The sequence below is a fragment of the Manis javanica genome, chromosome 4 (genome assembly GCF_040802235.1).
Source record: "Manis javanica isolate MJ-LG chromosome 4, MJ_LKY, whole genome shotgun sequence".
In the NCBI taxonomy this organism is placed as follows: Eukaryota; Metazoa; Chordata; class Mammalia; order Pholidota; family Manidae; genus Manis; species Manis javanica.
In genome coordinates this window covers 118505533-118519403 of record NC_133159.1, presented here as the reverse complement: position 1 = coordinate 118519403, position 13871 = coordinate 118505533, and the positions used below count along the sequence as shown (strand labels likewise).

At 49.6% G+C, this 13871-nt stretch overlaps 1 protein-coding gene across 3 annotated transcripts in view; it reads right to left on the bottom strand.

The window, feature by feature from the left end:
- The window catches only part of PMP22 (peripheral myelin protein 22), a 30307-nt gene extending 25184 nt beyond the window's left edge, over positions 1-5123 (bottom strand). The window contains exons 1-2 of one of the 3 annotated variants that reach the window (XM_037013557.2): positions 5007-5123; positions 976-1103 (exon numbers count right to left, since the gene is read on the bottom strand). In XM_037013557.2, the coding sequence (XP_036869452.1) occupies positions 976-1053 (78 nt within the window). In that variant the 5' untranslated portion in view covers positions 1054-1103; positions 5007-5123. Of the gene's footprint in view, positions 1-975; positions 1104-2629; positions 3576-5006 lie in introns of those variants that run through there. The other 2 variants (XM_017646631.3, XM_017646637.3) reach the window with 2 other exon arrangements.
- Positions 5124-13871: the final 8748 nt, after the last annotated feature.

Here is a 13871-nt window from a genome sequence, read left to right as displayed (position 1 = left end):
TGTTGAGGGAAGGGCCCAGGCTTTGTATGTGAAAAGCATTCTGTAAATGGAAAAGTACCCACACACATAAGCTATTATGTGCAGAAGTGTGTACTAGAGTAGAAGGAGCCGTGGACTTGACCCAGGACACCTGCTTTCAAGCCGATTCTCCTGCCAGGATCTCCTGGATGTCATTCCCCAAAGCCACCCCCTCCCTGAGCTTATTTTCTTACTTACAATTCCTAGCAATTCGGCAAGATTATCAGGCACAATTAAGATATTGTCAAGATGCTTATAAATAATAAACCAATTCACAAATCCCCAACCTAATTATTTCTCAACCTTTGAAACAGATAAGACTATCATGCCTGGGACTGGCTTTATATTAATAAGTTAAAGCCACAGTCGCATAACTGCCTGAGTCTGTGCTCACTTTCTTCAAGAAAGTAAGCTTAAAATTTAATGGGCTTGATGTCCACAGTTTTGTAACACAAGTTGTCCATCCAGTGGAGGCTGTGTCCACCTCATAAAGCCAACCTGTGAACTCTTTTCCGGCAAAGCCAATTTTAACTTTCCAATTTCAAGTCCTAAAGGGTGTTTTATGAACTAAGCCACCCATCTAACCTATGACATTTGGAGGAAAACGGACCTTCATACACACTCCATTCCTCAACGAACCCGCATGAAGGAAAAAATGCTGAGCAATCTTACCAAATAAAGGTAGGGGCCACCCTGGATCTGCACTTGAATTATTTGGCTTCAAGAGAGACCTGCTTAGCTAACCTAGTCCAGCGATTGCTTCCTTCCGGAACCCCTCAATCTGCTCTGCTTTTCTCAAAACAACTGAAAAGGGGCAGATGGCCAGAAACTGCAAAACGCCCTGGGACGACCGAGACTTCACAGCCCCGAACTAGGGGGCGCACAGCTGCATCGCCGCTGGAGCCCGGAGTGCGCGCTGGGAGCCCGGCCGACCCCCGCAGCCCGCGCGGCACTCACGCTGACGATGGTGGAGACAAACAGGAGCACCAGCACGGCGACGTGGAGGATGATGATGCCCAGCAACAGGAGGAGCATTCTGGCGGCAGGCTCTGCTCTATGGAGATTCTGCCCTGCGGAGGTTCTGTCTGCCAGGAGAGAGCCGGGCTGGACGCGAGGCCGAACCAACTGGCCGGAGCGAGAGAGGGAGGGAGGAGCGCGCAGAGGGAGGGTCCATGCGCGAGCGGAACGCCGGGGTCTGGCTCCGCGCCCGCCGCCCGCCCGCCCACTTGGGGCGCAGCGCCGTTACGGACCCGGTAGCCGGCCGAGAGAGGGCAGCAGCAGGCCGTAGCCTCCCCGGCCAGCCGCCCGCCGGGCCGCCTGCGACAGAAAATCTTTGCTTTTGGAACAAAACAAGTGGTGCGCACGTCTAAGTCACCCTGGGAGGAGAGGTTTTTCCAGAATGACGAGCAGAGGCTACAGCACGCCTCCACCCACCCGGGCGCCTTCCACGGCCTAACTTGGGGAAGGGGACAAAGGCAGGAGAACACACGTTCCGTGGAAGTGGCGGTGAGGGTGTAGGCGCCCAGATTTCTGAGACAGGCCTGCGCAAGCTGTGAGGGAGAGCGCGCGGCGGGCACCGGGCATCCAGATCCCAGCGCGCTCCGCATTCCGTTAGTCTCCACGTTTCCAGCCGGGTCTGCCAGGGCAGGGGAGCCGTCCCGGACCCAGCTCAGCCTGGCATAGACGCTGGCGGCTCCACTCCCGGGCCAGCCCCACGCATGGTCGCCCGGGAGCTCCTGAGGCGCCCCAGGCATGCAGAGCCAGGACGCCACCCAGTGCAGCCTGGGCGTGGCGGGATACGGACTCAGAAGCCTGGATAGAGGGGTCAGATGTTCGATGGGAAGGAGAGGCAGAGGATGAAGGGTTCGGTCCCAGGAGAACTGCAGCGGGTCAGAGCCGGCAGGACAGCTGTGCGCAGTTGTGCGGCCCTAGCCCCTCATTCACAGACCGTGGGGAACTTAAGACTGGGATGACCTGTTAGAGGATACGTAGGGCTGCGGAAGACCTGCTGCATTTGGAAGGACTATTTCAGGACAGGGCTTGGACCAGAGAGACAACGTTCCATTAACACACTTTTATAAGTTCCCAGCCCTAGGCTGGCTGTGCCTGTTGGTAAGCAACATTCAAAGAAACCCTGGAATGCATAGAAAGAAATAAGCACGGTTTACTGATGTCTCCCAGAAAGTTTAAATTAAATCCAGTAGCTCACAGAGGTAAGGAGGCGCAAGAAAGATGACCGAGTATATGGCTAGAAATTGGGGGTCCAAAGGGACTCAGTATCCCCGAGATGTCCACCGCAGGGACTGCTTTGCCAATGAGTCATCGAGTAGGCGCCCCTTCAGCGAGGCGAAAAATGCTCCGCCCCTGCGCGGTATCCCGACACCACCACCCGCGCCCCTAACGGATCGCAGCCAAAAGGCACTCCACGCTGTACGCCTCCGGCCCTGTGGGAACGACACCAGACAGACCGTGGTCTATCTGTCCGCTCTCGGGACAGAAAACTCGGGGACCTGGCCAGCCCAAAGAAAAGCTCCGCGCTTTCTGGCACCTTCGACGGAAGATGCCCACGTTTCTCCCGCATCTCCTCCACTTTCCCTACCAAAGCACTTACAGCCCAAAGGGATAGCTGTCCCCGATCCTCCGAGTGGCCTCAGGCACAAACTCCGTGCGTTCGCTGGCTGTCGGCGTCCCCAAACACAGCTGCGCTGCGAGGCTGCGCGCGCGAAGCGAGGGGCCAGAGGGAGGCTCCCGGCGTTCCCTTTAACGGGAACAACGCCCTGTCTGCGTCGCCGCAGTAGGGTGTGTCCCTGGGTCAGCGTGTGCAGGGGCGGGACTCTGGGAGGAGGGCGGGCGCGCGAGGAGACGGACACTCGGCCATAAAAGCGCCTCCGGAGACAGCCTATCGCTGCAAAACCGCTGCAACTTTTACTCGAAGCTGGGAGGCAGCTGAGCTCTCTCACCTCCGCTCCCCCTGGCTCGGCGGAGTTGGTGGAGACCAAGTGCTGACCAATAAACTGGCTCCTCCGCCGCGTCCGCCCCCTCAGCCCACACGGGGAAGGCCCGCCGGAGGTCGGGTGCCGGCGCTGGACTTCAGGGCGCACACATGCGAGCCGCGCCCACATAGAGACCCAGGCGGGATTCCTACCGCACCGGTAGCGGGGAGCTGGAAAACGGCACCTGGTCTGTCCTTGCATTTTAGCTGCTCACACCTGCACCCCGCCCACCCCAGCTATCCGTGCCTGCACCTAAGCCGTGGACCCTAGAATTGGCGTGGGAGGGGTACCGATCTAGCAGGCCCTGCTTGGGTGAGAGAGTTAGGGGGAGCAAGGAGATAGGACAGCGTACCCTGGGGTCAGGCTCCTCTTAGTCTGGGCAAAACCAGACCACAGCTGGGTATGCTCCAGGCGAAGTTCGCCTGGTTTGGCTCCCAGCTTCTGCTGGCGTCCCCGACCACAGGGTGGGGAGTTGACCGTTTGAGGTGGGAGAAGCGCAGCCAGAGAAATCCGCTGATTCATAGTCGTCTGAACGTGGTCGGGCCACCTCTACCTGCTAGTACTGTCACAAAACCTCATCACTTTAAATGATTCAAATGACTCCATACTATTTGAAAGTAGCTGCTTTTGTAGCTAATTGTATATTCTTACCCTTAACTAAAAATAAATTTGAAAAATTCTTCACGCTCTTGGCTTTTAAAGATTCTTATGCTATTACATTAAAAAGAATGCTTGTAGAAATTTTATTTGATGCCCATTATATGGCAGGTGCTTTAGCAGGACTGACACACAGCCTGTGAGAGGTTGTCTCCTGGTTAAGTGTGGTGGGGGGCTGAGGGGCCTCTGGACTCTAGTTACTCTGTTCACTCAAGGTTGTGAATCTAAGCAAGTAGCTGAAGTTTACTGGGCTTCAGTGTTCTCATCTGCAAACAGAACTAATAATACTTATTTTAAAGGGTCACGGTGATGATTAAAGGAGTCAAAGTGTGTGAAGCAGGACCAGAGTCTAAAACATAGCAAGGGACCGATACCCAGCAAACTGTCGCCATTATTATTATTATATCTCATTGAACCCTCACAATAGCCCTTCAAGGCAAGCCTGAACACCTCTGAACTAAAACAGCTTATAAGCCCCATACAGCAAAATGCAACTGCAAGTAGACCCACCAACTAAAAGAACGAAGTGCTCCCTCTCCCTCCCCAAGCACTTTCTAGGTCAGGTTTGCCCTGCGAGTTACTACCTTGCTTTATGCCATTCAGACTTTTATTTATTTAACCATTTATGTGCTCACTATGTACCTGGTACTATTCTAAACACTTTACAAATATTAGCATATTTAACTCAGTATTTTCATTCTCTTCCTATCTTTTTTTCCAAGTAAACATTTTAGTGAAGCATATACATCTAGAAAAGTGCACCTGCTCTAAGCACAGCACATTTCTGCCTTCTTTTTTTTTTGACCCCCATATTTTAGTCAACAACCCACCACACTTCAGAAAACACGCACCCACCCATCCCCTAGTGCCCCTTACCTTGTCTCCTGCCTGCTCAGTTCCCAGTGATGAAAGACTGGATGGAAATGCTGCCCAGTATCACCAGGCCTGGCCACACCCACTGCAGGGCCTGATCTGCCACAGGTGGAAGCTTCTCCCTAACCTGCTTACCAGTCCCAGGTCACCAGCCAGCTGTGTGTGCAACCTGTTTACCACCTGAGAAAGACCGTCTAGTCTCCTTTCTCCTTTCAAAGCTTGGATGCCCTGGGGTTTCCAGACACTGTCAGAGAGTCCTTCTCACCTCCCCAGCCAGAGCATATATCTAGCTCTTGAACAAGGATTTTAAAAAGTCCTCTGACCCTCCAGTCGATTTCAACACACACACACTGTCTCCCCCACAGTCCTTTCCATTTGCAGTTTGCATGGGGTGGGGGATTGGGTAGCTCTTTGTAAAGCATAAGCACACATCACCCAGAGGCACAGTTTGCCAATAAAACTCACCGGGCCAAACAGTGTAACCCCTTCCTTCAAACAGCTTTCTTCGCAGTCAAATGCAACGGATGCAAAGGTAAGGCCCCCCCACAAGGCAGAGCAGAGACCAGCAGCTGGCAGGTCCTATGCCCTGCTGCTTCCACCCAGCTCCCCGAGATGGTGGTGCTCCCTGTAAGTGAAGCCGGACCAGGCACCCGTCTAGTTTATTCAGGGGCTGGTCCAATGCTGGGATATGTCATGGTGGCCTGAGAGCTTCTCAGCCTCTACAATTTAAAGAGACAGCACCCAGCCTTGTGTACTTGCCAGAACCCAGTGATCCCAAGGGGCCCCACAGGGCATGGAGAACCTGGAATCAACAGGGGGAGGACTTTGGGGATGCCCCAAACTTGCTGCTCTCGCTGTCTGTGCCAGCTCATGTGGTAGCAAAAAGGTTCCCCCAGCTCTGAGTGGCCCCCACTTCCCTCCCAGGGAATTCTACAGAGATGAAACATACTGTGTGAAGGGTCTGTGTGCATTGTGTGATATGTGTGCAGGTAAGTTCTATTTTTAACCAACAGCATGGTGTTAAGCAGCTCAAACACTACACAGGTAATCTCCCACAGCACATGCCAGGGAAGCAAGTGCCTTCAGGTCCCGAGACGAAGACTGCTCAAAGCAGGCCTGCCAAACCCTTGCTGGGGAGGGCCTCTGGTACCTGCCCTGGCTATCAAAATCCCACCCTGCCCACTGGCAGCATGTCAGTCTTGGCTCAGAGAAATAGGTTCTTTGGGCTCATTCATGTGTTCTTAATCAAGGCGTCATTAATGTTGACCTTCCTGAGATAATTCGATTCAAGTAAACATACTTCTATGGAAAACATTCTGACCTGCCAGTCAGGATGAGCTAGAAGAACAATTGTAAAGCTACAGAGAGGTGGACAAATGAAGGCATGGTATTCTACAGGGTCTTTGCAGCTTATACCCCTTTCAAGCTCTGAGAAAGAGTCTCTACCTCTAGCAAGTTCTCCTGGTAGAAGCTCCAAGATGAGGGACTTGGTTTTATTGAATGAGTTCCTTGGAATTCTGGCAATTTCTCCACCTGTCATATCACGTGGACATGTGCATGTATAAGAGAGAGAGGAGTCTCCTTGGATCCTCACCTTCTTGGGGGTCACAGGCAGGACGGATGAGCATGGTTCCCACCTCCCCAGCAGCCCCCTTCCTAGGGATCCCATTGGTCCAGCTCTGAAGGCTGCATGACCACAGCTGCTGCCCCTCCAGCCAGGGCAAAGCCTGAGAGCCTGAGATCGGCCCACTCCAAAGGCTCAGCATCCTGAGTGGGTGGGGCAGGTGGGAAACAGGGCAGGGATCTTCCTTCCGGCTGCATAGGGCCCATCTGATCTACCCTCCATCTTCCCATAAGCTCCATGTTCCAGGACCTGCTCCCCTGGCCCTGTGTCTCCTTCAGTACCCCCAGCTCCTGCGCCAGGTCCTGAGGACTGCTGGCTTTGGCTATGACCCACTTGACAAGCCACTCAGGGCTTCAGGCCACCAGACCAGGTCACTGCCCTGGTGCTCCACCGGCCCCTCCACCAGGTCCCAACACACTGTCTCCACCCACCTGGACCAGGCTTTCTACCTCTTCACAGGCCTCTCTCCCTCTTCTAGTGGCCCTTCTTGGCCAAATAGGACCCCATCCCAGGCCTCTGTTGAGCCATGTGTCCTCAGGGCCATGGAGAAAATCCCACTGGGCCACTTGCTACAATAATGAATGAATATTCACCAAATCACATCTATTGCACTTTATAGATGGGGAAAATGAGTTAGGCAAACTTTACAGTTGAGTCATGTCAGACTGGCTAATTCCAACACCTGAGCTTTTCTGCTACACCACACGTGTTCCCTCCATTCATTAGCAGAAGGTCAACCTAAGTCACTGATAATAATAATTGCTCATATTTTCTTGGCATTGTCCTGAGCATTTTCTGTGGATCAACTCATTTAATCTTTACAACAACCTTATGAAACAGGCACTCCTAACATCCTCTTTTATGTGAAGGGGAAACTGAGACACAGCCAGCCACCAGGTGCCTTTCTCAAGACAACGCACTTCTAAAGGCCTGCGAAGAAAAGGCCAGACTCAAAGCAGGCATTCGCTGCAGAGCCCATGCTGTGCACCCTGTGCTACTTTGCAGAGCACATCTATACCTTACTCATGGTGCTTCCACACACATTATATGGTCTAATTTCATTTTCTCACCAAAGATATGGATACATTATATCTACTTATATATCCACATTTTTTTTTCCATTAAAGAAGCTGGAAAATGTCCTGAAACATCCACCAATTGCACCAGTTCAGCAAATCCCCCATGCAAGTGTCCTGTCTTATCCTGCCGCTGAGGCCTCTGTGTCACACACACACAGTGCCAGTGCCTGGTGGATCTGAGCATGTTGACAGTTTGATTCCCTAAGACCATCACTGTCATCCATGGGGAATCTAACAGAATTCTGGAAGTGGGAGGCAGCCCTTTTTCTCTGCTCTTATAGACATGAAACTGCTGCTTTCAAAGAGTATCTTATTCATTGGAGAATCATTACAACCATTTTCTATATGAAGAAACAGCTTGGAGAATTTACAAGGTTTCCTCCGGGCACCAGGGAGTACATGCCAGGGCTGGGATTTGAAACCTGTTCCTCTGATTTCCAAACCTGTAATTTTTCCATTATGTGGACTCCCTAGAGAAAAACCAGAGGTGACTCTTAATTGGGCATTTGTCCAGTCATTGGAGTTGTCTCACCAGGCCCTCAGTCAGTATCTGGGGAGCGTTTACATGAGAAATGAAGCCCTTCCTGTCTCATTACAGCCAGCAGCCCATGTGGGCATTCTTGGCAAGGCCTGGACACATCTGGTCTGAAAGGGACCTCAAAAGTCAGGTACTGCCTCATCCAGACCAATCTAGACCCTTCTGAGCAGCTTATTATGAAAAGAGCAAGCAAGGGGGAAAAGAGGACAGAGGGGAAAGGAAGAAGAGAAGGAAGAGAGGAAGGGAGGAGGAGAAGAGAGAAAAACAGGAGTAGAAAGAACCAGTTTGACTCTGTGAGCAGTTCCCAATAAACAGACATGCTTGAAGTGATGTCACCTCTACGTCCCTAGAAGATGTTCTCCGCGAGCAACACAGAAGCAGGTAGAAAGCATCCACCAGATACACAAACCCAAACTGGCATGGGGCCATTTCCTACATTATGTCTTTAAATTTTACAAATTAATCTTGGGATAAATTACATCTTTAGCTCCTTCACCTGTGGGAGAGAGGAGGCACAGAATGATGACATTGTACCCTTGGAATGATGCGAAGTACAAAGATTTCTTTGTACCCAAATGCATTGTTGCTTAGAAAAGTCAGATTCCATAGATGCAAGAGGAAGGGAAGAAAGCAGGCTTTTCTCTGACATCTCATGAGCTGGCAGAGAAAGGATTTGGGAGCAATTCAGGCAAGAGAGGGTCCGAAGCCAATGTGTAGTTGAAACTGAAAACTCACTTTTTTCTAAGACTCTGACTCCTAAGGGACTTTTCTGCTCCAGGCAGGGAGAGGCTTCCTGAAGTGGGGAAGATGGTCAATCTTGTCACATAGCAATGGCTGAAATAGGAAAGGAATGGGTGGGTTTTCTAGGTCCCAGAGACTACAATGCCAAGGAAGGTAGCCTGAGCTTCACATCAGAGGTGGTCCTTTTTGAGAGAGGTGGCCAGAAGTGTCCACTATAAGCCAACGGCATGCTTGATCCAGGCAGATGAGACCACAGCAGGCCGTGGGCATCAGTCTCCTGCAAGAAGAACAGGCATGCACAGGGTCCTGGGAGGGAACCTGGGCCAACTGCCCCCATGGTGCATCACTGGCCCCATGACGCGTCATTCTGCTTGCTCCTCTGAGCTGGAGGAACAGCGGTTGCACTTAAAATGAACTTGGGGGCAGATGTTTTCTTTACCTCTGAGTCCCTGAACCACTATCAAGTGTGAAACCTCATCTACAGCCAGAGAAGTTCACTAGCCAAGGTCAAATCCTTCTGAGAGGGTAAGGCAGACCTCAGCAAAGCTTCAAGTAATTTTACTCTTCATTGTTAAAGACTAGGAAATATCTATCCAGAGGACTTTGGCAGTAAGCCTGGTCTCGTGTGGCACCTACCTTCAAATTTTGATCCAGAAATTAACATTCAAGAAATGTATCTTCAAATAGTCGTGGAGATGCAAAAATTTGATTATCTATTGCAGCCCTTTCTATAATGAAGGAAAATATGAACATCCTAAATCTCAAACAATAGGGGAATAAATGATTTACCTGTAATTTATTGGGCACTTCCCAGGCCCTGTGCTAAACCTCATATTTATTACCCTCACAATCCCAGCAGGGCAGGACCGCTGCGACCTCTAGGGCACCAGGTGGTTGGTAAAGTGCCCAAGGCCAAAGCCAGCAAGGGACAGAGACAAAGTGTGACCTTCGACGACCTGAAGCCAAGATCCTGTACTCTTAATCACAGAACCTCATCAAATGCACAGCGGCAGACACATCCTAGTTCCACAGTGACAGCACTGAAAGTCAAACCTGGAAGACGGCAGAGTTTGGAGAAGGCAGCGCAACAGGATTCTTTCAACACTGCACTTCCAAGTTCTAACATAAAATGGGAAAACTTAATTTGCATGGAACTGAACATCTAACAGAAGTAATTGTGATTAATAATCACACATCTTAACCTCGTGCCTCCCTCGTGATGGATCTGTGACTTTCTGGCTGAAGCGGAGGACATGCGTGCTGGCCGGCCCCGGGGAGGGGCCAGGAGAGCCGCAGGCCAGGCCTTGCTTCATCTTCTGTGCTGCCTCCAAGTGGAGTCACATGTCCAGGCACAGAGTTAGTATGACAGCATTGAATTAAGAGGTGCGTCTTACAATGAAATAAGTCGTGCATCTTACAATGTTGATGGTAAAATGTAAACATTTACATGGACCATGAGCTTGGTAACCTTATTTTCTACTTACTTAAACATTGGGACACTCACAAAAAAATTTTAAAAAAAACAGGAAGTGTCCTGAACCCTTATTGGTCTTGAGGGACTTTGAATGAGCCAACTGTCCATTGGTCAGGTATATGATTTGAATCTGAGAATCCCTACAACTCACAGCAAAAGCACAGCCAAGTGTGGTTCATTTGAGTAAAGGTTCACTTACAGTTGTGGTCCATCTTGGTTGTCTGTGGTCTATCACCTACTACTTTATCGTATTTCTCAGATTCTCTCTCTCACCTTACCTATGGTGTACAACTATAATGAAATCAAAATACCATTAATATCTGGATTTCCCTACCTTGTGAGTTCCCCAATCACTGGAAGACCTCTGGACCCTTTTGAATTTCTCTCCCCAGCAAAGTATTTTCAGGAGTCTTCCCAGTGGGTGGCCTAGCTGACATAGTCCTTTACATCGCTCCTCTATAATCTTGATCACTGAATATCCATCTGTGTCTAGGGAATCCCTAGGAGGGCACTAGATTATGAAGCAGTGATTGGACCAAGAAACTCATTCCCAGATTCTCTCCAAGACTTGCGCTCCAGAGAATTCATGACTAAATACTGGGCTAAGCAACAGCACCTAGACGCATAGGACCCCTTTCAGAACTGTCTCCCCCAGGGGTGCCTTCTGCCTCTCCCCTTTCTGAATAGTGATCCTCATGCCCATCCTAGCCCCTGGCCAGGCTCACTCACTGAGAAATCTCCCTTCTCATGCAACCCTCCCCAAGCACCACTGACTAAAGCGTGTGTGTGATACTGACTCTTAGGTCATTTCTTTTTTCCTAGATCATCCCCAGAGTCCCTCGAATGAACACCAACATACAGATAGAGGAAGAATACTGGAGCTAGCACACAGAAACCCCGCACTGGCCCTGGAGCCCATGCGTGCAGAGAAGAGCAGGAAATCCTCCAGGGAAACAGGTGGTGGTATCTTCATGCAGGCCCTCCCAGCTTGCTCGAATAACCCAGCTTAAGACTTAAGAGTTTTTTTCCAGAGAGGCCAGGGTGAAAATAGTCAACATGGATTACCAGTGATAGGCCCCCAATTGGAAGACCTTCTGAAAAAGAACCTTCTCACTATCACACTGAGGGACAGACCTGTTATGAGGCTGAATGCATGGACTACTGAGCTATGGAAATGAATAACCTGATAAGTAAACCAAGACATAAGCCTGGTGGCAGCCCAAGAGAGCCCCACACTAGATACTGATGGAGCCATCGTTCATCTGACAATTTCAGCAGCTGATCCTTATATACAGTGTTCTGTGTGAACACCTGGGTAGGGCTGAAACTGGCTGGTGTAGCCCTAACAATGGCACACTGAAGCACCTGTTCCCAGCCTATACCAGTGGTTGCTTCTATAAAGGAAACAAAAGCCATACAGTTCCTCTTCCTAAGGCCACTGGACTTGCTGGCTTCTTCCATGTGAGAAAGTAAACAGAAGATGACTAAGTGTTTTTGGCACCCAAGGCCAGCCACAGTCAGAACCAGATTCTGGGAGAAGTGTATTTTAGAAGTCTTAACCTCAACTATGTGAGGAGAAGAGAAACTGAAGGCCTCTTATGACAATATTTATTCAGTAGTTATTTATTGAGCAACTTCTATAGGCCAAGAGCAAACAATGTCACTTGGCCTCCTCTATTTCATTCACATGCAAAAATAGCCCCAAAAGCCTCCTATCCCTACATGCATGCCTCTTTTTGAAGTGCAGCTTTTCTGTTTTCTCCATCTAAAGGTGCAGTCTGTTCCTCTACACTTTGAATCTAGACCTGAACACGTGACTTCCTTTGGTCAATGGGACATTAGCAATATCACGTAAGCAACAGAGGCTTAATGTGTGCTTGGTCATGGAGACATGCTCTCTTCTAGCTGTGAACTGTTCTCCCATCATCTGAACAAGCCCAGAGAAGCCTGCTGGATATTGAGAGGCCGCCTACCCCAGACATCCCAGCTATGGCCCTGGACCTGGGAGACACCCCAGGAGAGAGCAGCTGAGCCTGGCTCAGACCATTGGGTATGCCAAACAAAACTCAGCCAGCCCTCAAAATTATCAAAAGCAACAATTTATTGTTTCAAGCCACTAAGTCTTGGAGTGGTTTGTTATCCAGCAAAAGCTAACTTATACATTAGCAATCCTACAGTTGGGGTTAGGTACCAAACATGTCATTTAGAAGGAGGACTCAATGCCAGCAGGGCAGAGGTGATGTCCCCTGCAGTAAAAAATTGATTTCCACTCACTCCTGGTGCTCTGGGAACTGGAAAACTGACTTTAATAGCTGGCTCAGTTGACTGTCCAAGGGAGGAGAGTGGTAAGGTCAGAGAGACTGAGGAGATTCCTGGGCTTCTACAGGAATTTCCTGACTCTATGGAAACTCTCGTACATTTTCTGAATCTGCCTTTGGATCTGTAAAGAGTCCTGATTTGTGGCATATGCTGAGGTGCAGCACAGAGCAGGACTTCTCAAACTAGCTGTGGTGAAGCACCATGTTTTGTTTCCTTTTCTCTTTATTTCTAACCCATCACAGTCAGTTACATGATCCTACTGGGCATAAGAGATAGACATGTCCACTGATGTATACTTGGATGCCATGCAAATAAAATTGCTTTAAAGTTTCTGTTCTTACTCTCAATTCCTGTACTTATCCCACAGTGGCCCACAACAGTGTGTCGCAGGCACTGGCCCCATGTGTGGACCACCCTTTGAGTGGAATATCTGTGGAGAGGGTGGAGGCTGGCCCTACGTTTGTACAGCCCCTGGTCTGGAACCATGAGCTCTCATCTGTGGCATAAGTTTGACTCTGAAAGTTTTTCTTTGGACACTAAACCAATGGCATTTCTTCAATCCCTAATGCAAGGCCTATGGAAGATCAAATAGTGGCAACATATTTATGAAGAACAGAACCCTTAAGTGGGAAGGGTACTGAATAGTAAAAACAGTAACTCTCAACATTTAGCACTATTCAGCTAGAAAACGTATTTGTACGTGGAAGCATCCTGATGATCGGTGGGTCACAGTCTGAGGATCTGAGTACCAATCTTCCCTGAACACTGGTGCAGGTACTGGCAGGGAGAGGCTGCTCCAGGGAATATGGGAAGGGCACTCAGCACTCTGGGAAGCCCCCCACACTCTGAGCCACATTTGCCTCAACTGAGCCACCACTTTCTTAATCTGCAGACATCAGGAGCATACATGCAGATTGAGAAATCATTTCCAGAAGAATCTGCAGAGTGCTTAAGGAGTACACCTTGAAGTATCTTCCTGGGGAAGGGTCTTGCAGCATAAAGCTGTTCCTCTCATGGGCCAACACAAAGTTTGGCACAGCTTGCATTGCTCTACAGAAGGGCAGAAAATGAGAACAGCAACTGGCCTTCCAAAGAGGCGGGTTGCAACAGTTCCTTGGCAATAAAACCACGTCGGGTACCAGAACATTCTAAAACTAGTTTTCCTTCATCTGGAGGTGATGAGCCTCTCAGATGGTACTGCTATCCATCCACTGCCAAAGCTAGAACCTGGGGCATCCCCTGCCCTGCCTTCAATACCAATTTCCTACTGGTCACCAGGTGGGAGCAGCTCTGCCTCTGAAATGTCTCTACTCCCTCCATTCTCAATGCAGCTGCTCCATTGCAGGGCATGCTTTTATTTTTCTGAATTAATGCAAAAGGCAAATGCTCTCATCACCTCCATTTTGTCACCGTCTAAGTATCATTAATAATAACAATCATCATCAACTTCTTACATTTCAGATACTGTGCTAAGTACTAAACTCGTGACCTGAGAAATAGGCACTATTATTTTCCCAGTATTTTATTATTAAAAAATACGTAAAATTTGAAAGCA